Source organism: Macrobrachium rosenbergii, chromosome 51 (assembly GCF_040412425.1).
Source record: "Macrobrachium rosenbergii isolate ZJJX-2024 chromosome 51, ASM4041242v1, whole genome shotgun sequence".
NCBI lineage: Eukaryota > Metazoa > Arthropoda > Malacostraca > Decapoda > Palaemonidae > Macrobrachium > Macrobrachium rosenbergii.
Window position 1 is genome coordinate 30,845,888 of NC_089791.1, and position 22,500 is coordinate 30,868,387.

Genomic DNA, 22,500 nt, shown 5'->3' on the forward strand with positions numbered 1-22,500 from the left:
TTTTCACTGAGAGGCGTCAAAGAATAGAGTGGATATTATAAGATTTCTTAGGTTCAAGTAACAGAGAATACTCGGCAGAGACATTTGAGTGTAAATATATTACCTTAGACTTAAGAATGGAAATGAATATAGTGTAATATTCACTTGACAACATCTGCAATATGCAGCAGATGTTGGGGAAATAGTTTTACAGTTCTTTTTATGTATATCTATTTTATGGTGATCTAGAGAATGCAGAGGAACTAAGAGTAGCATTCTACAGATTTTATTATTAAGATAATATCTCTCTGGGATACCGAATGACTTGACCGATGTTTGCCAAATGAGATACAAGTATTTCTTCTTCAAGTTTAGTGACTGACAAGAGATCCACTGGTTAGAGAACTTCTCTCTCTTTACGTCCCCCCATCCCATCGGCCTCCGGGTAAAGCGTATCATCAAAACAAGCAAAAGTTAACGAAGAAAGACGAAGAATTCAGAGAGCATATGGTACCTTTGTGCCACGCGAATAGTTGGCGCTCTCGCGCGCCTCAAAGGCAGGATATGTATTACCTGTTAATTAAAGGTGCTTTCGTGATTTACTACACGAATCTGTTGCAAATATTTATTGCATCTGGCTATTGCAAACGAACCACGGAGAGATTCTACACTGTAGCTCTTGGATAAGTGTACACACACAGACCTGACCCATGAATTATGCACTTGGTAATTGGTCAACTGTGGTGGGTTGTATCCAAGTTATGGAAGGGCATGGGACCAGCAACCTCAACCCCCCAAAAATTCCTGTATAATGCCTGCGGTAAAAAAAAAAAAACGTTTAACGCACAATCCATTCCTTTTCTCAAGCAAACCGGTCCAAAGACCTCCGAGAGGGGAAACGGGAACAAGAGGAGATGGTATCAGGGGCATTAGGCAATCGCGCCCCCTGATCGATCGGTCTGGGTAACCTTGGCACGTCGGGATGCCCCGTAAATATGGGTAACTGGCAGGACCAGATGCCAAAAACCCATTTGTGCCGAAGCGCCTATTAGTCCGCTTGTCGACAGTTATTACAGGGGGAGGGGAGAGGGAGGGGAGGAGGGGAGGGGGGAGGGGAGGGGAGGGGAGGAGGGGAGGGGGGAAGGGGAAGAGGGGAGGTGGCTCGACCATATGCAAGAGTGCAACGGGTAGGTTGATGCGTCATGGGACCGTCATAAGACTTGACACAACTTCTCCGTACGAGTTTGAGCAAGAAGGAAGGTCGTCTGTCTGTCTATGTCTCAATATATATCTATATATCTATATATATATATATATATATATATATATATATATATATATATATATATATATATATATATATATATATATTTAGTACCCCGAAGATGACTTTGTTGTAAAAGTTGAAAGTCTTGTACCATTTCCTCTTATTTTCACGTGAGGACTTATAACATATACACATATATATATATATATATATATATATATATATATATATATATATATATATATATATATATATATGTTGCTAAATATCTTGGGCCTCCATTGCTCTGGGCAGTGGAATATGTACCTGGTAGAAAGTCGGCCGTTCTGGGTGAAGAAAGCATTCACTGAGAATTTATATTTTGTTTTTAAGACTGGTTAGAATTACCTGCCATCTATAAATATTTAATAATAATAATAATAATCTAATAATAATAATAATAATAATAATAATAATAATAATAATAATAATAATAATAATAATAATAATAATAATAATAATATAATAATAATAAAGCGTCTCCTGTGTTATTAGAATTGTCATTTGAGCCATTGAAATATTTATGACAAAAGGGAAAATGATGAATTTGAAATTTAAAATATTTAAAATTTATAAGTAAAAATAATTAAATTCAAAATTAGAACTGTAAATTTGAACACTTAAAAGCAAAACTTTGTTGTTGTTTATTTTTCGTATTTTTATGCAATCAGAGTAAATATATTTTTTCGTATTTTTATATAACCAGAGTACATACATTTTTTAGATTTTTATATAACCAGGGTAAATTTTTTTTTGTATTTTTATATAACCAAAGAGTACATATTTTTTATATTTTTATATAACCAGAGAATACATATTTTTTTATATTTTTTATATAACCAGAGAGTATACATTATTTTTTATACAACCAGAATACATATATTTTTTATATTTTCATATAAACAGAGAGAACATATATGTTTTCGTATTTTTAAATAACCAGAGTGCATATTTATAATTATTTATGTGTGTTTGTGTACCAGTTTGAAATTCTTACTTATAAACTGAGGAATTTATGTCTCATATATATATATATTCATATATATATATATATATATATATATATATATATATATATATATATATATAATGATAATATATTTAGATAATTATATAATGAAAAAACATTTAGATACTAAATACAATGAAAAACACTCAAAATATTAAGATAATTATATCGATAATATTATCCAACACAGGTCATTATAATGATGAAGAATGATCATCTCAACTCCAATCATTAAGTAAGACCAAGTTCTTCTGCTGACAGTTTGCCTGCTCATTCAAGAGAGGGGGTCAGTGATAAACCATTTTCACATGACACATGATAGTCCTTGCCAAGGATGACTCTCTCTCTCTCTCTCACGGATGAGCTGACAAGGAAAGTTCGGGTGTGCCTATATATAATTCATTTGTCATTGCAATATATATATATATATATATATATATATATATATATATATATATATATATATATATATATATATATATATATATATATATATATATATATATATATATATATATATATATATATATATATATATATATATATATATATATATATATATATATATATATATATATATATATATATATTTATATATTTAGCACACCAATTGATATTCATCACCATGGCTATCCCTATGGTGTGGGGTCGGTTGCCTCGATGCATCTTCTCCAACTATCTTCTCCACCTCTCCTACCGAAAGCATCTATCTTCCTCAGTTAATCCCTACTTCTCCAAATCCTCCCTCAATTTATCACTCCATCTATAACCCATTCTTTTCTCTTGACCTCCTACCCCTGAAAGGTCATACCCAAGCTCACTTCAATCCCTCCCTCTCACCCATTCTCACCACATGACCATACCATATCAGTCTCAATTCCTATCATATCTGTGATATCAGATGGTGCAACCCTTCTCGTACCCAAGCGAGAAGGGCGTGAGGTTGCTAGCTAGCACCCATCACACGCCCTTTGCAAGCCTGGCAGCAATCCACTGCCGTCTCCTAACTACCAGGTGCAGATTTGGCCTTTTGTCATTGGAGTTTGAAGCTGAAAATCGCTCACTTTCACGCACTGGAGTTTCAAAGTAATCTGTCATGTTCTCGACCCCATTTCGTATCTAATTTACTGCTTCAATTATATCAAACCGTGTCTTTGAAATAATTCTATTAGGTACACTGTCTCGGCAAAGTTTCTCTCTCTCTCTCTCTCTCTCTCTCTCTCTCTCTCTCTCTCTCTCTCTCTCTCTCTCTCCCTCTCTCCCAGGTGGCAATAAATCTATATCAAAGCACATCCCACTCGAGAATTTACAGCCGTGTCTGCGTCTCCCATCACCGTATTTCATACATGAGAGCAGCTGACAATCCCGAATACGCAACTTCATTTGCATATCCCATTTGCCTTTACTCTCTTCTAAAAGCGAAATGAATCCTGTGTCAACACCATACTGTCCTTTCTCCCCACCCCCACCCCCTCCCCTATTAAGTGGGTATCTTACCCGACAAGCGGGCACGCGGGGTTGGCACGGCCCCCGTTTTAACATTCTTGGGGTATTTTGTCCCGTTTTAACATTCTTGGGGTATTTTGAAAACCTCGATTTTCAGATCTCCCCGTCTGGGACAAAAAGAGAAGTTCAGGTGGCAGGTAATGTTGATGTGTGTGTGTATGTGTGTATGTGTGTGTGTGTGTGTGTATGTGTACACCTGGCTGTTTCACGTCTGCATGTATGTGTAGAGAGGTTACCACTGACTCTCACTGGGGCAGGGGGGGAGAGAGAGAGAGAGAGAGAGAGAGAGAGAGAGAGATTCAATGTGACGGAAGGGGTGTAAGAGAGAAAGAGAGAGAGAGATTGCCGGAAGGGGAATCAACGAGAGAGAGAGAGAGAGAGAGAGAGAGAGAGAGAGAGAGAGAGAGAGAGAGAGATTCGTTTTGACGGAAGGTGTGTAAGAGAGAAAGATTGACCAAAGGGGAATCAACGGAGAGAGAGAGAGAGAGAGAGAGAGAGAGAGAGAGAGAGAGAGATTGTTTTGACGGAAGGTGTGTAAGAGAAAGACTGACCAAAGGGAAGAGAGAGAGAGATTGCAGAAGAGAGAGAGAGAGAGAGAGAGAGAGAGAGAGAGAGATTGCAGGAAGGGGAATCAAGAGAGAGAGAGAGAGAGAGAGAGAGAGAGATTGCCGGAAGGGAATCAACGAGAGAGAGAGAGAGAGAGAGAGAGAGAGAGAGAGAGATTGCAGGAAGGGGAATCAACGAGAGAGAGAGAGGGAGAGAGAGAGAGAGAGAGAGAGAGATTGCAGGAAGGGAATCAACGAGAGATTTTGAGAGAGAGAGAGAGATTGCCGGAAGGGGAATCAACGAGAGAGAGAGAGAGAGAGAGAGAGAGTGAGTCAACGATGCTTGAGCAAGTTCACCGGTGCGAAAGAGGTCAGGTTATTTGTACTGATGGAAATACTCTCAAGTGAATAATATGAAGAATGTTTAACTAATAAGTAAATAAATCAATAAATCAATCGTTCAATCAATCAATCGATATAATTTATTGACAGCATAATCCTCTCACATGGGTTAAAGCCTGAATTCGTAAACTCTACGGAGTAAACACATAATATTTCGGTTTAGTTTCGAGTGAAATTTTTTCTCTGCTCAATACTTGGTTAAAAACTCTCTCTCTCTCTCTCTCTCTCTCTCTCTCTCTCTCTCTCTCTATCTCTCTATCTATATATATATATATATATATATATATATATATGAATATAAGAAGGCCCATAAAACACTATTTAAACGTTGAAACCATATATTTCGGGCACTAGCTTCTGTGACCAGTGAACAGGGGCACAGAAGCTAGTGCCCGAAATATATGGTTTCAACGTTTAAATAGTGTTTTATGGGCCTTCTTATATTCATATTACACTGTAGTATTACAGGAAAAGACATTCATATATATATATATATATATATATATATATATATATATATATATATATATATATATATAAATGACGATCATTCTAAATTCTAACAAAATTTATACCTTCCCCCAAAAATATTCTGAAAATATTCAAATTATATCCAAAAGGGGGAATATCTCCCAGAAATACTTAAGAGAAATACTCTGAATAGTCTCTCTAAAAAATCACTTCCCCTAAAAAATATTACAGCTAACGTTTTTGTGTAAAAAATATACTTTCTCAAAAAAATAAACAAGAATATTTTCACATTTTCTTGAATAAGGCGTCACTGGTTTCCAATATATTCATCATATTTATCTAAACATTGATGTATTACCTTTCTCAACTATTTCGGGATTTTTCTTCAAGTTACAATTCTGAACACGGAAATAAGTCTATATTAATAAAAACAAGTAAAAAAAAAAAAAGCGCCAATGCTTCTTCGGCGCAATCGAGTTTTCTGTACAGCGTATAATCAAGGCAATCGATAATAAATCTATCTTTCGGTGGTCTCGTAAAACTTTAACCACGGTCCGGTGGTGGCCTTTCCTATATCGTTGCCAGACGCACGATTATGGCTAGCTTTAACCTTGAATGAAATGAAAAAACTACTGAGGCTCGAGGGCTGCAATTTGGTATGTTTGATGATTGGAGGGTGGGTGATCAACATATCAATTTGCAGCCCTCTAGCCTCAGTAGCTTTAAAGATCTGAAGGCGGACAGAAAAAGTGCAGGCAGAATAAAGTGCGGAGAGAAAAAGTGCGGAAAGAAAAAGTGCAGACAGAAAAAAGTGCTGACAGAAAAAAGTGCAGACAGACAAAGCGCGGACCGAAAAAAAATGCGGACCGAAAAAAGTGCTGACCGAAAAAAGTGCTGACCGAAAAAAGTGCTGACCGAAAAAAGTGCGGACAGAAAAAGTGCGGGCAGAAAAAAAGTGCGGACGGACAGACAAAACCGGCACAGTAGTTTTCTTTTACAGAAAACTAAAACACTGAATAAATGTCTCTGATATTTCTCCGGGAAAATAATTAAGACCCAAAACCACGGAGGTCGAAACTAATGAACAGTTTTTACCCGGGAATTCATGATTCACATGGCACCCATGCTGGGGGGAGGAGGAGGAGGAGGAGGAGGAGGAGGAGGAGGAGGAGGAGGAGGAGGAGGAGGAGGAGAGGTTGACAGGGTCACAAAAGTTGGCACTATGAAATGAGCTTAGAAAGAGATGGATGACTCCCACGGAGGAACGGCTGTGGCATAGTGCGAAAGAAATGAGAGAGAGAGAGAGAGAGAGAGAGAGAGAGAGAGAGAGAGAGAGAGAGAGAGAATATTCCGATCAGCTTCACTTAAACTCACTTAATGCACTTGTGTTGACCCTGCCATTGTAAGAAGCTACTTGACACCTTTTGACAACACATTTCATCGATATTATTAGAGCGATTATGAGTGGCCCACACGCAAATACCCTTTAGATGGAAGTGCTTAGGCCTGGGATACAATTGTATACGGAATCATATAAGGTTTTGTAGGCTGGAAGTGTTTGGGCCTAGGATACGATCGTATACGGAATCATACAAGGTTTTGTAGGCTGGAAGTGTTTAGGCCTAGGATACAATCGTATACTGAGTCATATAAGGTTTTGCAGGCTGGAAGTGTTTAGGCCTAGGATACAATTGTATACTGAGTCATATAAGGTTTTGTAGGCTGGAAGTGTTTAGGCCTAGGATACAATCGTATACTGAATCATATAAGGTTTTGTAGGAGGGAAGTGTTTAGGCCTAGGATACAATCGTATCCTGAATCATATAAGGTTTTGTAGGAGGGAAGTGTTTAGGCCTAGGATACAATCGTATACTAAATCATACATGGTTTTGCAGGGCTGGAAGTGTTTAGGACTACAATCGTATATAGAATCATGTACGGTTTTATAGGCAGGACGTATTAAGGCCTAGGATACAATCATGTAGAACTGTATCCTGTTTTGCAGGCTGGAAGTGTTTAGGCCTATGGAAAAATATCGTATGTAGATTCGTGTATGGTTTTCTAGGATACAATCATGTACAACTGTATCCGGTTTTGTAAGCTGGACGTACTTAGGCCTAAGATGATTTCGTATATAGAATCGCACAGAGCTTTGTATGCATAGTTCCAACGTCTGCTCATTCAGACACAATTACTAGAGTGCAGACACAGGCAAAATCAGAGGAATGAGAACAGTCTGTCAATCAGCAGACTGACAGAGATTAGATTCTGTCAGCTCGCAGAAATCGTCACCGCAAATGTTCAAGACTGCTGACTTTTTTTCCTTCGAGCAGGAGCTCTGTCGTGAAACAACGATAGAAATAGCACAATATATACTGTATATATATATATATATATATATATATATATATATATATATATATATATATAAACAATTTTATAAACAATTTTAAAAAGGAAAACAGCAAATTACAATTAAAAGCCCAAACGCTGAAACGAAAATAAGCGAGGGAAAACGTGAGGTATTTTCAGGGCAAAAGCGAAAATAAGCGGTAGATCACTGTCTGGTTTATTTTAGAAGATAATTTGAACTGCAAAGGTGCACGAGTTTTGAGGTTTAGCCTTGGGAGGTCTTTTTTAGAGTCTTTTAACCCTGATATAAATCTATTTCTCCTTTTTAAGTGTTATTAGCAAACGATGATAAGTTATTTTAACGGTTTTTCTAAGAGAAGTTTCCGTAGGCCCATTGCGAATAAGGACAATAAGCCTTTAGGCCTATCCCCAAGCCACAAAGCAACCATTTCGGTCTACTAAACATGGATATTGTACCGCTAAAATACTCTAAGCAACCAGTCAATATTAAAAGGTATCCGAAATAGATATTACATTCTATTGGCTGTAACGCTAGATAACTCTATACGATCAGCCAATGTCCCGAGCTATTATATGGAATGCTGAGCCCAAGATATGACCGCCGACGCTGTAAAGGTCTGCTAATTCCGCGCTGACTGCTGACAGCAGAGGAACCGGCGACTTTTGTTGCACATTTCCTGCTGACAGAGTCGTCAACAAGTCGCTCCGCTTTCCAAAACATTCGGCGATGTCGAATCTGAGTTGGCTTTTTTTCCTGCCACTCACTTGGGAATCCCTCTTGAATTCGTTGAAAGGGGCAAAACTGACCGAAAAGAAAGAAGTTAAAAATGCGGTTTCTGTAAAGCGTATAATCAAGGCCACCGAAAACAGATCTACCGTTCGGTGGCCTCGGTGTAATGCTGTATGAGCCGCGGCCCATGAAACTTTCAGCCATGGCCCGGTGGTGGCATGTACTATAGCGTTGCCAGACGCATGATCATGGCTAACCTTAACCTTAAATAAATAAAAACTACTGAGGCTAGATGGCTGCAATTTGGAATGTTTGATGATTGGAGGGTGGATGATCAACATGCCAATTTGCAGCCCTCTAACCTCAGTAGTTTTTAAGATCTGAGGGCGGTCTGGTGTGGACCTCATGACTCTCCCAACCAACAGAGGCGTGTCCCTACAACAATAAATGTCCCTGAGTCTAATATTCTTGTAGCCACACGTCTCAGCGTGAGTCATGTCGGCCTAGGGAGAGTTCTGAAAAGTCTGTTGGAGGATCGTAAGCGTTGATTTATGGGACGGGTTAGCTAGCGCCCATCAGAAGCAGAAGCAGCCACGTAATACGGACGTTTCCCCTTGCCAGAATGCAATGCCAAATGCAGTTGCATAAAACAGCTGTATTTATGAAGGTTCTTCCTAGAACGGAGGGAGGGACAATGACTAAAAGGGGTGAATTTGCTAGCAAAATGCTTACTTCCTTCCATGCGTGTCTTAATACTTTTAGCTGTATTCTGTTTGCGTGACTCGTTACGTGTATGTGTGCGTGTGTTTGTGTGTGTGTGTGTGTGTGTGTGTGCTTGATCGTGCAAAGCAGAATGTGTGCTTGCTAGATTGCCTCTCGACGCAGCGTTATCTGAAAGGTGACCGGGTCTGTTCATTTTGAAAAATTGCAGAATGCAATCTAATCTCGCGTGGTTATCACTTTGCATATTGTTATATTCAAGACACGGACTCCAACGATTAGGCAGTTGTCCTTGAGAGAGAGAGAGAGAGAGAGAGAGAGAGAGAGAGAGAGAGAGAGAGAGAGAGAGAGAGAGAGAGATGCAGGATAAACTTACCATTCATTGCAGTTGAATTTGTAGCTTTTACCGTGGGGTATGTACAGGCCATCTTTGGAACAACCTAGAAAAAAAAAGAGAATTTAGTTAATAAAGTCACTTCCTGTGAAAAAAACTATGGTATATATATATCAACACCCTACCAAACCTTCCTCTCTCTCTCTCTCTCTCTCTCTCTCTCTCTCTCTCTCTCTCTCTCTCTTAAAAGACGAACTCAAAGTCTAGACTCATAAGATGTGTTGACACAGCACAGAGAAGCACATGTTTCATAATGAGATGCTGAAACGTTAAGCACAATTCTGAAACATGTATCTTCGCCAGAGAGAGAGAGAGAGAGAGAGAGAGAGAGAGAGAGAGAGAGAGAGAGATCGACTTAGTATTATTTGGTTGGTTACATTAGTTTTCAAAAGATCAGTTATTTAACCAAATGTTTATTCTTGTGAATCAGTGATAATAATATAGTATTATTATTATTATTATTATTATTATTATTATTATTATTATTATTATTATTATTATTATTATTATTATCCAGTGGGCTTGAATGCCTAATTCAGACAAAATAAAATATACCAATATAAAAGTTAAAACTGTCATTTATAACATTCACTGAGACCATGTCTACGGGATATTTTCTCAAATCTAAATGACGGTCACCAGAGCATCATTTCCCTGTCTAACTGTCTAACTCTGTCTCTGTCATCGCAAGAGATCCTTCTAAATAAGCAACGGAATCTTTTTGGTCAGAAATTGTGATAAAATCGCTTTCAAAACAAATGGGACGACTCGAGAGCCATCTGGTGGGCAAATCATCAACTCGGCTTTGAGATTTCCATTCTTCCGCTCAGGAAGAAGAAGAAGAATAGAAAGTGTGTGTGTGTGTGTGTGTGTGTGTGTGTGTGTGTGTGTGTGTGTGTGTGTGTGTGTTTATATAGCTACTGTTTATGTATGTTTATCCAGCTGTTAATCTAGCTGTAATGATTCCCTTACGGAAAATGGTAAAAAACATTTAACCTACAGTTTCGGTGACCGAGTCTAAAATTGTGACGCGGTTTAAAGAGTTTCTTCGTATAAATAACTAGACCAACATAGCCCCGTATGACACGAAATACGTAGATTAGCAAGCATAACAAGTCAATAAACAATTAAATCACAGGCGTTGTCGCATAAACCCCAATTCAAAGCGACGGAAACGACAAAACGTGTCTTCATAACGACAATGGGGGGAATGTGTCTCGTTCTTGAGGCGTCTTGTCAACGCAGGCTATTTAGCTTCTGTAGGGAGGTACCCCCACCCCCACCCATGATATCCGAGAGTCCCCTCCCACCCCTGACTCCAGGCCAGAGGGTTTTTTGTTTATGCAACCGTTATTATTATTTGTTTTTTATTTTACTGTTTCTTATACGTCTGTTTTCTTGTTCTTTTAATCTTTTATTTTTATATAATAGTTTACTTTTCTTTTTGTTTCAGTTTTTTCCGCCTGGTTTTTATTGATTGATTGATTTATTTTTATCTCTTGTTATATGCCTACTATTTTTTGTCTTATATATGTAAATATACATATATACAAACACACAACATAACATATATATATATATATATATATATATATATATATATATATATATATGTGTGTGTGTGTGTGTGTGTGTGTGTGTGTGTAATTATAACATATTGAAGTGACCTTCTAATCCAAATAAAAACTAAACATATAAATAAATAACTAAAACAACTCACACACATATTCCACCAAAGTCATGCAACAGTAAAAAAAAAAAATAAAAAAATAGAACAGCCATTTGTAAACACTCAACATGTACCCAGTTCAATCACAGTACCGAGCATTAAAAAAAATATATAAAAAAAGAGCTTCGTATAAGCATGGGGAACATTCCTTGAGGCTTAAGGGAACTTGTCGACCAACGGGGAACGGGGGAATGAAGTCCCTCTCCTCCAGGGGTCCTGGTACCCTCCCCCCCCAATAAAATACCCAAGAGAAATCAGGGTACTCTATCTGGGTACTTCACACCAATTCGTCCTCTTGTTTTGACTCGGTAGCCGAAAAGTACAGAGCACGGTTTATTGAATTGAGCTGAATACAGAGTTTAGGCCAAAGACCAAGCACTGGGACCTATGAGGTCATTCAGCGCTGAAACGGAAATTGACAGTAGAAGTTTGAAAGGTGTAACGGGAGGAAAACTTCGCAGTAGTTAAGAGAAGGTGGGAACTAAGATGGAAGAGAGAGAATATGAACGGGGACACAGTAAAAGAAATGGAAGGGGTTGCAGCTAGGGGTCGAAGGGACGCTGCAAAGAACTTGATTAATGCCTACAGTGCACTGCGTGAGGTGCACTGACGGCATTAACCCCCTTACGGTTTGAAACCTTATCTGGAAATCAGCATGACAACGCGGCGAAAGAATAGCAAAATACCCCAAAAAAAAAAAAAAAAATAAATAAATAATTTATATGCACATAAACATATATAAGAATAGATATATAAATGGAGCAATGACATCGCGTACTGAAAACTCGGGCATTGGAGGGACGCTGAGCCGTGAGGTCTTGGTCCAAGTGTAAAAAGAGCAGGATCGCGAAGAAGAAGAAGAAGAAGAAGAAGAAGAAGAAGAAGAAGAAGAAGAAGAAGAAGAAGAAGAAGAAGAAGATCCCAGGGAGCGATTCGCGTCCGATTTACGACCGGGGAAGACTTGTAAATAATTCGGCCGGGCTTAATGGAGCCGATATCTTCTTCAGGCTGGTGGCGACGTTAGACTCGTGTTGACACGGTCATGAGTCTTTCTGGGAGGTCATGCGTCTTTTAGAGAGGTCATGAGTCTTGCAGGGAGGCCATGAGTCTTTTTGGGATGTCATGAGTCTTTCTGGGAGGTCCTGAGTCTTTCGGAGAGGTCGCGAGTCTTTTAGAGAGGTCATGAGTCTTCCTGGGAGGTCATCAGTCTTTCAGGGAGGTCGTGATTCTTTGAGAGAGGCCATGAGTCTTTCTGGGAGGTCATGAGTCTTTCTGGGAGGTCATGAGTCTTTTAGAGAGGCCATGAGTCTTTCTGGGAGGTCATGAGTCTTTCTGGGAGGTCATGAGTCTTTCTGGGAGGTCATGAGTCTTTCTGGGAGGTCATGAGTCTTTTAGAGAGGTCGTAAGTCTTTTAGAGAGGTCATAAGTGTTTCTGGGAGGTCATGAGTCTTTCAGGGTGGTCGTGATTCTTTTAGAGAGGCCATGAATCTTTCTGGGAGGTCATGAGTCTTTTAGAGAGGTCATGAGTCTTTTAGGAAGGTCATGAGTTTTTCAGGGAGGGCATGAGTCTTTTAGAGAGGTCATGAGTCTGCGACTCAGGAAGTTCAATTGTTTTTTCGTGATGTTACAGAAAAAATAAGTTTTTCGTGATATTATAGAAAAAATAAAAAGTTTTTTGTGATGTTACAGAAAAAATAAGTTTTTCGTGATATTATATAAAAAATAGTATAGAAAAACAATTTTTTTCGTGATGTTACAGAAAAAATAAATGGTTTTTCGTGATGTTATAATTTAGAAAAAAAATGTTCTAGAAAAACAAGTTTTTCGTGATGTTATAGGAAAAATAAGAGTTTTTCGTGATGTTAGAGAAAATAAAAGTTTTCCTGATATAAAAAATATTATAGAAAAAAAATTTTTCATGCTGTTACAGAAAAAATAAAAGTTTTTCGTGACGTTACAGAAAAAATAAAAGTTTTCCCTGATGTTACGGAAAAAATAAGTTTTCCGTGATGTTAGAGAAAAAATAACCGTTTTTCGTGATGTTATAGAAAAAAATAAAAGGGTTTTTCGTGATGTTATAGAAAAAAAAAAATAAAAGGGTTTTTCGTGATACAGAAAAAATATTATAGAAAATTAAGTTTTTCGTGACGTTGCAGAAAAAAAAAAAAAAAGACAAGAAGGTTTTTTTTTACGACCAGGACGACTTCAGAACGTTTTTGTTTAATTTTTTTTCGATGCTCATTCGTTTTTCCGTTTCCTTAAAGGAAGTAAACGTTTTTTTCCTCCCAGTTAATTTTTTCTTATTTCTTTTGTTTTTCTCCTGTAAATTCATGAAGAACGAGACATTTTTTTTTTAAGCTTTCTATCTTAGAATTTGTCCATGTCTTTCTTGTCCAGTTTTTTCCAAATTATTTGTATGTTTTTCCGTGACGTCACAGAAAGAGATTACTATTTTTTTCAAAATTATTTAAAAGATTTCGTCCTCTGTCTCCAATTTATTTTTTCATGCCCTTTTAAGAGTGACTAAGCGTATGCCTCTCTCTCTCGCTCTCTCTCTCTCTCTTTCTCTCTCTCTCACCCTTGCCATGAAGCTGTCAGCGAAGTTTGACAGCTATAGTCCCTCGGTGACATAGTCATTCTCTCACCTACTGTGCTGTTGTTTTCTCTCTCTCTCTCTCTCTCTCTCTCTCTCTCTCTCTCTCTCTCTCTCTCTCTCTCCCTTCCTTTCTTTTTTTTCGTCGGCATCAGTGACTCTGGTAATTCTGGCACCAGATAATCCTGATTGACACCTCTCTCTCTCTCTCTCTCTCTCTCTCTCTCTCTCTCTCTCTCTCTCTCTCTCTCTCTCTTCTTCTTCTTCTTCTTCTTCTTCTTCTTCTTCTTCTTCTTCTTCTTCTTCTTCTTCTTCTTCTTTTCCTCTCTTTAGTCGGCATCAGTGACTCTGGCAATTGTGACACCAGATAATCCCGATTGACACTCTCTCTCTCTCTCTCTCTCTCTCTCTCACTGCCCGTTAGAGGAGCTGAACATCAAGTTTAATACACTTACTGGTGAAGTTGACAGGTGGCTTTGGCGTCAAGCCCTTGCAGACTTCCCAGAAGTCCGGACAACAATCCGGGTTCTCATTCCGGTCGCAGAAGTGGTCGCAGTAGCAGAGCGTGCCCAGGATGGGCATGGAGCACTCGTCGTAGCGACCCGTGCAACACTGGGTAGGCCTCCTGCAATTGACAGACGAAAGGGATCATTTGCCAATGAATCAGAGCCGTCATCTGACAGAATATGAATGATTTAGAATGCTGACTGGCTTCTACAGCAGTAGGTTTCATACGGGTTGTTAACGACGAGCGACCGCATAATGGGAATTTGTGAAGAGAACCTCTGTATACCTGGGTAGCCAGCTGACCTGTCTTCTTGGAGCGATCAGCTGATCACCTTTGAGTACTTGTAATCAAACCTAACTGAAGCTGTAACCGTTATATTTTTTCTTGATCACCTGTTGATTACCTGTCTGTGCTCGTAAATAAGTTTAACTGTTCTTGTAATTTGTTTATTTTTGTAGCAAGCAGTTGGTTACCTGTAAGTATTCGTAATTAAGCCTACCTGAACCTGTAATTTGATTTATTTTTTAGCAAGGAGTTGACTACCTGTCTGTACTCGAAAATAAGCTTACTTGTTCTTGTAATTTGTTTATTTTTTAGCAAGCAGTTGGCTACCTGCAATAATCTTAATTAAGCCTACCTGTTCCTGTAATTTGATTTAATTTTTACCAAGCAGTTGATTGCCTGTAAGTATTCGTAATCAAGCCTACCTGTTCCTGAAATTTGATTTATTGTTTAGCATGCAGTTGATTACCTGTAAATGCTCGTAATTTAGCCTACATGTACCTGGCCCTTAAGCTGATTTTAGAGATACATCTGCTTACCTGTGTAAGCATTCTAATTAGGCATACCTGTACCTGCCCCTTAAATTGATTTTAAAGATACATCTGCTTTTAACATACTACTGCTTGCCTGTGCAAGCATTCTAATTAAGCTTACCTGTATCTGCAGAAGGACCCTTCAATATCCGCGAAGCCACCCTCTGGATATATAGCCGTGGTCAGCTGAACTCCCACGGCTAGAATAGCTAATATCAGCCACGGCGTGACCGGAGAGGGGTATCCCCACCTGTCAACCCTCCTCTTCCCCCCACCAGGGCGGGGTCTCTGTAGCAAGGTCTCCATTTTAGGGAAGATACGAAGAGAATCCACGATTATTCTTGATATCTCGATAGCTTTGTCTCCGACTGTTTCTTGCGAAGAATCTTAATTCTTAGTTCACTGGTTGATAAAAATGTCTATATTGCCCTGTGCATTTTAATGCTTCGACGTTTGTTCTGTTTGCTAATTTCCCTTGCAGTTTTTTTTTGTATGGAGTGTCCGTTTCTTGCAAGGTTTTTTAAGCCTAATTCACACTGGAGTAATGTTTCACTCAGGCACTTCACAAAACATCCGGCACAAAGTAATTATATATAATATTAGGCAGAATAAATTGGTTTCACTGGTTGTCAAATCTTTCTAATTTTTCATAGTTTTTCTCAGATAAATATAGCTTATATCTCCAGACCAAAAACTCCTGCTGTTTATCTCCGCTTCTTTCACACTGATCTTTTACAACTCCCGCTAAAGGGCGCTTTACTTCCGGGGCATTTGGGCAAGAGAATGCCCAGAGATAGCACCTTCTGTTGGACTGGCCTGTCACTCACTCCATCCGGGGCATTATCTGAAAAGAGAGGAAAGAATATTGTCAACATTCTTTGTGAAGAAAGGCTCTCTCTCTCTCTCTCTCTCTCTCTCTCTCTCTCTCTCTCTCTCTCTCTCTCTCTCTCTCTCTCTCTCTCTCTCAAGAGCAACGGCATTTAAAATCAAACCATATTTTTGTCCGTACAAGACCAACAACATATAAAATAAACAATAATTTTACCACATAAGAGGGTCTGTTATCTACAATCAACAAGATTTTGACCATACAAAAGCAACGTCATTTGAAAAGGAGATTTTGACCATACAAAAGCAACGTAATTTAAAAAAACAAGATTTTGACCATACAAAAGCAACGTAATAAAAAAAACAAGATTTTGACCATACAAAAGCAACATCATTCAAAGCAAACAAGAGTTTGATCATAAAAGAACAACGTCATTTGAACTAAAGGAGATTTTGACTATGCAAAAGGAACGTCATTTAAAATAAAAGATTTTTACCACACAGAGGCAGTGACATTTGAAGTGAACAAGATTTTGACTTCACAGAGGCAATGACATTTGAAGTGAGCAAGATTTTGACCACACAGAGGCAATGGCATTTGAAGTGAGCAAGATTTTGACCACACAGAGACAACGACATTTGAAGTGAGCAAGATTTTGACCACACAGAGGCAATGACATTTGAAGTGAACAAGGTTTTGATCATAAAAAAGCAATGCCATTTGAAGTGAACAAGATCTTGACCACACAGAGGCAATGGCATTTGAAGTGAAAAAGATCTTGACCACACAGAGGCAATGACATTTGAAGTGAACAAGATCTTGACCACACAGAGGCAATGACATTTGAAGTGAGCAAGATTTTGACCACACAGAGGCAATGACATCTGAAGTGAGCAAGATTTTGACCACACAGAGGCAATGACATCTGAAGTGAGCAAGATTTTGACCACACAGAGGCAATGACATCTGAAGTGAGCAAGATTTTGACCACACAGAGGCAATGCCATTTGAAGTGAACAAGACCTTAACCATACAATATCATAAGCTCATCAAAACAAACAACACTTTAGGAAAGGAAAAGACTACATATTTAAACTCAAGTCATACCAAGTCATAAGGGGTCCCTAACGCAAAAAAAAAAAAAAAATAATAATAATACCACACACGGGGATCCGATAGCAACTGTCACCCTAAGGAGATTCGAGTATGGTACGCACGGCAGCTGTTGGTGTTCTCATATCTGATTCAGCCTCTGAGTCACTGGCTGGTGAGCTAATTAAAAGTCATTTATAGTGATTGGATTCTCAATAGGTTTTCGGCAATTCACAAATAATCAAGGTACTCTGAAGTCTCATGGCATCATTGCAGTGCAGTCCGTTGAGGAGTGACCTAATTTTCTCTCTAATCGCGAGTGACCTCATTCCCCACTCCCCAAATAATCTTCGGATCATTGTTTACGAATTCGTTTTTCAAAACGCCTCTGCGAATCGATCGTAATTCGAAGCACCTTTCCCATCATTGCTGTTCATAACTGACCTATTTCTACGTGCCTTTATTTCATTTGACTTCTGAGTTTATCTGTGTGTCTTACTTTTGACTGCATTTTAATAAAAGCATGATTTAAAAGTGTTTTTTTTCCGCGTGCTCTAATACTCGCAAAGGCGGGACCAAGTGGCCCCTTTTACCCTAATTTCAAAAGGTCCTTTCAAAAGACTTCGCTTCTGCCATTTTTGGAACCAACTCTGCGGGTCATTGTGGGACGTCCAGACGAAAAGAGAGAGATGTCAGCCGCTATTGACTGTGACACAAAAATGAACCGTTTATAACAGTTTCTGTCTCTCTGTCCGTATGTCTGTCATAGGGAATACGTCTGTAAGTTTTTCTGTATGGCTGTCAGTGGGCACACGCCCGCGAGCGGGGCAGAATTGCCTCTTGAAAAGGGTCCCCGAGGGCCAATCACGGGCGCCGCCATGTTCGCTCAATTCGGTATCCAAACAAAAGCGCGTCGAGAAGCGAAGATGAAAAATGGGACTTAAATGAACTTATGAGAAAATAGCTTGAGGAATTGGGTACCTTTGGTTCTCCTCTGCGAACGCAGATATGCGCGCGAAAGCAGGCGCGCGAACACAAAGTACAATACCATTTGCTCGGCTATGTTGCAAGGCGTTTGTATGACTGGCTTGGGTACAATAAATACGAGCGCCTGTATTCTTTTGTTGTTGTCGAAAAAAAGGCCTCTTATCCAGTGGCGTAACTAAGGAGGGACGGCGGAGGGGCGACACTGTCCGGGGGTGGGGGGGCGGCACTCTGGCATCTTTTGAGCAGGTCTGGTCTGGCATAATTCTAGATTTTTTTTTAGCATATTAGCGAATTCGCTGCTAACAAAATTCGTAGGGTTCATTTGTAAATCTGCTGTGTTGTTTTCGTTTTAGCTTTACGAAATAAAATAAATGACTGAGATGTCAAGGCTTAAAATATGCGTTTAGTTTTCACCACTTTAGTATATACTTTTTAGCACGGGAATGGGGCGGCACTTTCAGAGTCCGCCCCAGGCGTCAATAACGCCTAGTTACGCCACTGCTCCTATCCAGTTCCTCCTTATATCTCCGTCTATTCTTAGGAGCAAGAGCCCGTGCTGGCATAAGGCCAGCCTCATATAACAGCAGTAACACCCAAATCCTGCCTATCTTTCTAGGAACAAATAAAATGTTGCAGATATAATCGGTTATATCTGTCCTCATAATCGTGCAATAAGGACAGGTTCGTCTGAAATTCCAAACTTCTTTCACCAGACTTTGTAACTTTTCCTGATCTTCCACGACCAATTATTTCTATTATTCTTAATACATCTCTTACAGGTTCCTTGAAGATTCTTATCGTCTTGACAGAATCCCGTGTGATACGTAAAATGGAACAAAGTATAGAAAAAAGAAATAGCAGTAAGTCTTGTATTTCCTGGTCACGAGAAGATGGAGCTATTGTTAATCTTAATTTTGCATGGCCTCATTATCATATAGATGGCTCTTGCTTAAGCCTAGGCCTTCTCCCAGCGACCCTTCTTCGAGAATGTGAAAAAGGAAGGTACGAGAATGATGTCACGTTTGAAAAGGTAATGAACTTTTACGATTTTCCAATAAAACTTTTGTATGTGATTAACCTGTATGTCAGTGGTTCTTAACCTTTTTCAGTGCCCGTACCCGTTGATACCTCAGAAAATTTTCTCGTACCCCCATCCAATATAAATACAATATAAACAAATGGTAAATATACAATACCATTGCACTGGCTATCATGTCTCGTACCCCGAGGTTTAAGGTTTCGCACCCCTGTACCCCAGGTTAAGAACCACTGCATATGAAGCTACGTAATAGAATAACAATCAAAACTGATGTACTGATAAAGCAAAAATGTTAGAAATATGTGATTGGACACTGCAAAAAGACCCTCTGGTGGAGAGTAACTCATGATAAATAATGCTCAAATTCTTCTCAAGATTACTTAAAACCTCGTATAAATAACTAAGAAATTTGTAAGCAAGTGACCGTAAATATATAAGAAAATTGCTAGAGAAAGCTCCAACACTACTGTCCTTTTTTTTTCTATCATACGACTTGTCATCACGTTGTGTGTGGCTCCAGTGACTTAAAATGGCGGAAGAAGGGCGCGTGTATGGATGGCTGAGTTGCCTATCTAGTTATCTTTGATGTCTATTCGAAAAAATAGCGAAACGAGCAAACTGAGGCGCCGTTGCAAAGGTAAAGCCTTGCTTCCCTGAGCCTCAACTTTGCGATGTCCTCTCTCTCTCTCTCTCTCTCTCTCTCTCTCTCTCTCTCTCTCTCTCTCTCTCTCTCTCTCTCTCGCTAACATTCCCAGAAGGTAATAGTGAGTTTTATATCAGATTTTCCTCCACATATTTTTCTATCAACACGTTAAGTTTGAAGTTCATGCCGTCAATTTTCTCCAGGCACTTTGGACTCCTCTCTCTCTCTCTCTCTCTCTCTCTCTCTCTCTCTCTCTCTCTCTCTCTCTCGCTAACATTCCCAGAAGGAAAATTTGTGAATTTTATGTAAGTTTTCCTTCTCACATTTCTTCAAGAAAATATTAAGTGTGAAGTTCATGCCGTCAATTTTTCTCCGCGCACGTTGGACTCCTCTCTCTCTCTCTCTCTCTCTCTCTCTCTCTCTCTCTCTCTCTCTCTCTCTCTCCCAGAGTGTAATTGTGAGTTTTACATCAATTTTCCATTTTCCACTTTTCCACTAAAACTCTGAGTGTGAAATAAATTCATTTCTCGCACGTTGGACTCTCTCTCTCTCTCTCTCTCATTTTGCAGTCTTCGTGTGGCGTTTCCCGTGTACGCTGTTGTACACAGACTCAACTGGCCCTAGGCTCAACGCGAAGAATAAATGTCCAATGCAAATTCGGACATCAGCGCAACCCCGGAACAGACAGACAGAGACAAGACACGTTTCAATCCATGATCGTAAACAGGACTCGTACACGTCCGTCACGTAGGGCCAGGATGCTAATTAGCATTTAGTGATATCACCCATGAATAAAAAACAGAGAGAGAGAGAGAGAGAGAGAAAGAAGAGAGAAGAAAAAAGAAGAGAGAGAGGAGTCTCTCTCTTCCGATTTCAAGGTTAGACGACTATCAAATATATTTTTTGTCTGAGTTTAATATTCGTCTTGAAGAATCAGCTGCCGCCTATGACTATAATTAATTCTATATAGAAACAACTTTAGTAGTTGTTGTTGTTTTTGTTTTGTTGTAGGTTGCTGTTGTTCCTTCACTGTTGTTGCTCTTTCAAAGTCTCCCAAAGTATGCAAGAAATCCTTCGTCTTGCAAAGTCATCATCACGAGTCGTCTTATATTTTGAAAAATTCGGCAGGACCACCTCTCCTCATAAGAGTGAATTACAACAGCGGAAGATAATAATAATAATAATAATACATAAAAATCTCATAATAGCATGAGTCACTAAAATGGTGAAGAAATCCACAGTGGTGTAGATGTAAATATACATTTTATAAATATATACAGAGCTTTCGATAACCTGTTCGATTCTCCTTCTCAATCTGAATGGATAATAATAATAATAATAATAATAATAATAATAATAATAATAATAATAATAATAATAATAATAATAATAAGGGTACGCATTATGTATTTTGGTGCGTGCAAAAAAAAAAAAACATAAATAGGGCTATTTATGAACAGGCATATAAGTGTGTCCACACAACACAAGATAATAATAATAATAATAATAATAATAATAATAATAATAATAATAATAATAATAATAATAAAGCTATTTATGTACAGGCATATAAGTGTGTCCACACAACACAAGATAATAATAACAATAATAATAATAATAATAATAATAATAATAATAATAATAATAATAATAATAATAATAATAATAATAGAACTATTTATGTACAGGCATATAAGTGCGTCCATACAGCACAAGATAATAATAATAATAATAATAATAATAATAATAATAATAATAATAATAATAATAATAATAATAATAATAATAATAATAATAGAACTACTTATGTACAGGCATACAAGTGCGTCCCACACCACAAGATGATAATAATAATAATAATAATAATAATAATAATAATAATAATAATAATAATAATAATAATAATAATAATAATAAAGGCAAGGGTACGCATAATGTCTTTTGGGGCATAAAAAAAAAACAAAAAGGGCCACTTATGTACAGACACGAGAAAGCATTCAGTCGAAGCCTTTTGAAAAATGCCGAAGAATTGACCGGTATTTATTCCAAGAATTGGCTCATAGCATTTTTCATTTATTTCATGAGTCTGGATTACTTCGTGACGGGGCACAAAACTCGAAGACGATGATAAATTGCTGTGGGCATCTCGGATTCTCTCGGGCACTGAAACTGATCTCGATACTAATGTGGAATACGTGGTATGTGAAAGCATACTCAGAGAGAGAGAGAGAGAGAGAGAGAGAGAGATTCAAATGGTGAAACGCGCTCAAATAAATTACATATGTGTATGTATATATATCACATATATATGTATTAAATATATAAAAATTTATGTATACATATGTGTATATATATGTATATATATACACAAATATATACATACACATATAAATTATTTAAATATATATACATATATATACATACAAATATATATATGGTAATGTACACACGAGGATGCCTTTCACAGAAACAATTTTCTGACTCACGTCGGGAACGAACCTCTGCCTGTCGAGTGACAGGCCAAGGCGATTACCAATTGACCTTGGTAGGTCAATTGGTATGCTGCACCCTGTCACTGGGAGACCAAATAGTTCGTTCCCCGATGTCGAAATTTATATTTAATCAGTATAAAATATATATTATGTATGTGTGCGTGTATATATATATATATATATATATATATATATATATATATATATATATATATATATATATATATATATATATATATAACAAATGATATTAACACTGCCATAAGTGCGATAAGACAACCTTCACACTTTAAATACCGAAGCTATTTACTCAGCCATGCTTACGCAACGAACGCATT

The 22,500-nt window shown here is 38.1% G+C and overlaps 1 protein-coding gene across 1 annotated transcript in view; it reads right to left on the reverse strand.

Moving 5' to 3' along the window:
- Positions 1-22,500, reverse strand: part of LOC136833266 (uncharacterized peptidase C1-like protein F26E4.3) — a 94,550-nt gene that overhangs the window by 11,162 nt on the left and 60,888 nt on the right. Inside the window, exons 3-5 of the mRNA XM_067095182.1 lie at positions 15,202-15,924; positions 14,213-14,382; positions 9,418-9,481 (exon numbers count right to left, since the gene is read on the reverse strand). Of these exons, the coding sequence (XP_066951283.1) occupies positions 9,418-9,481; positions 14,213-14,382; positions 15,202-15,386 (419 nt within the window). The 5' untranslated portion in view covers positions 15,387-15,924. The remainder of the gene's footprint in view (positions 1-9,417; positions 9,482-14,212; positions 14,383-15,201; positions 15,925-22,500) is intronic.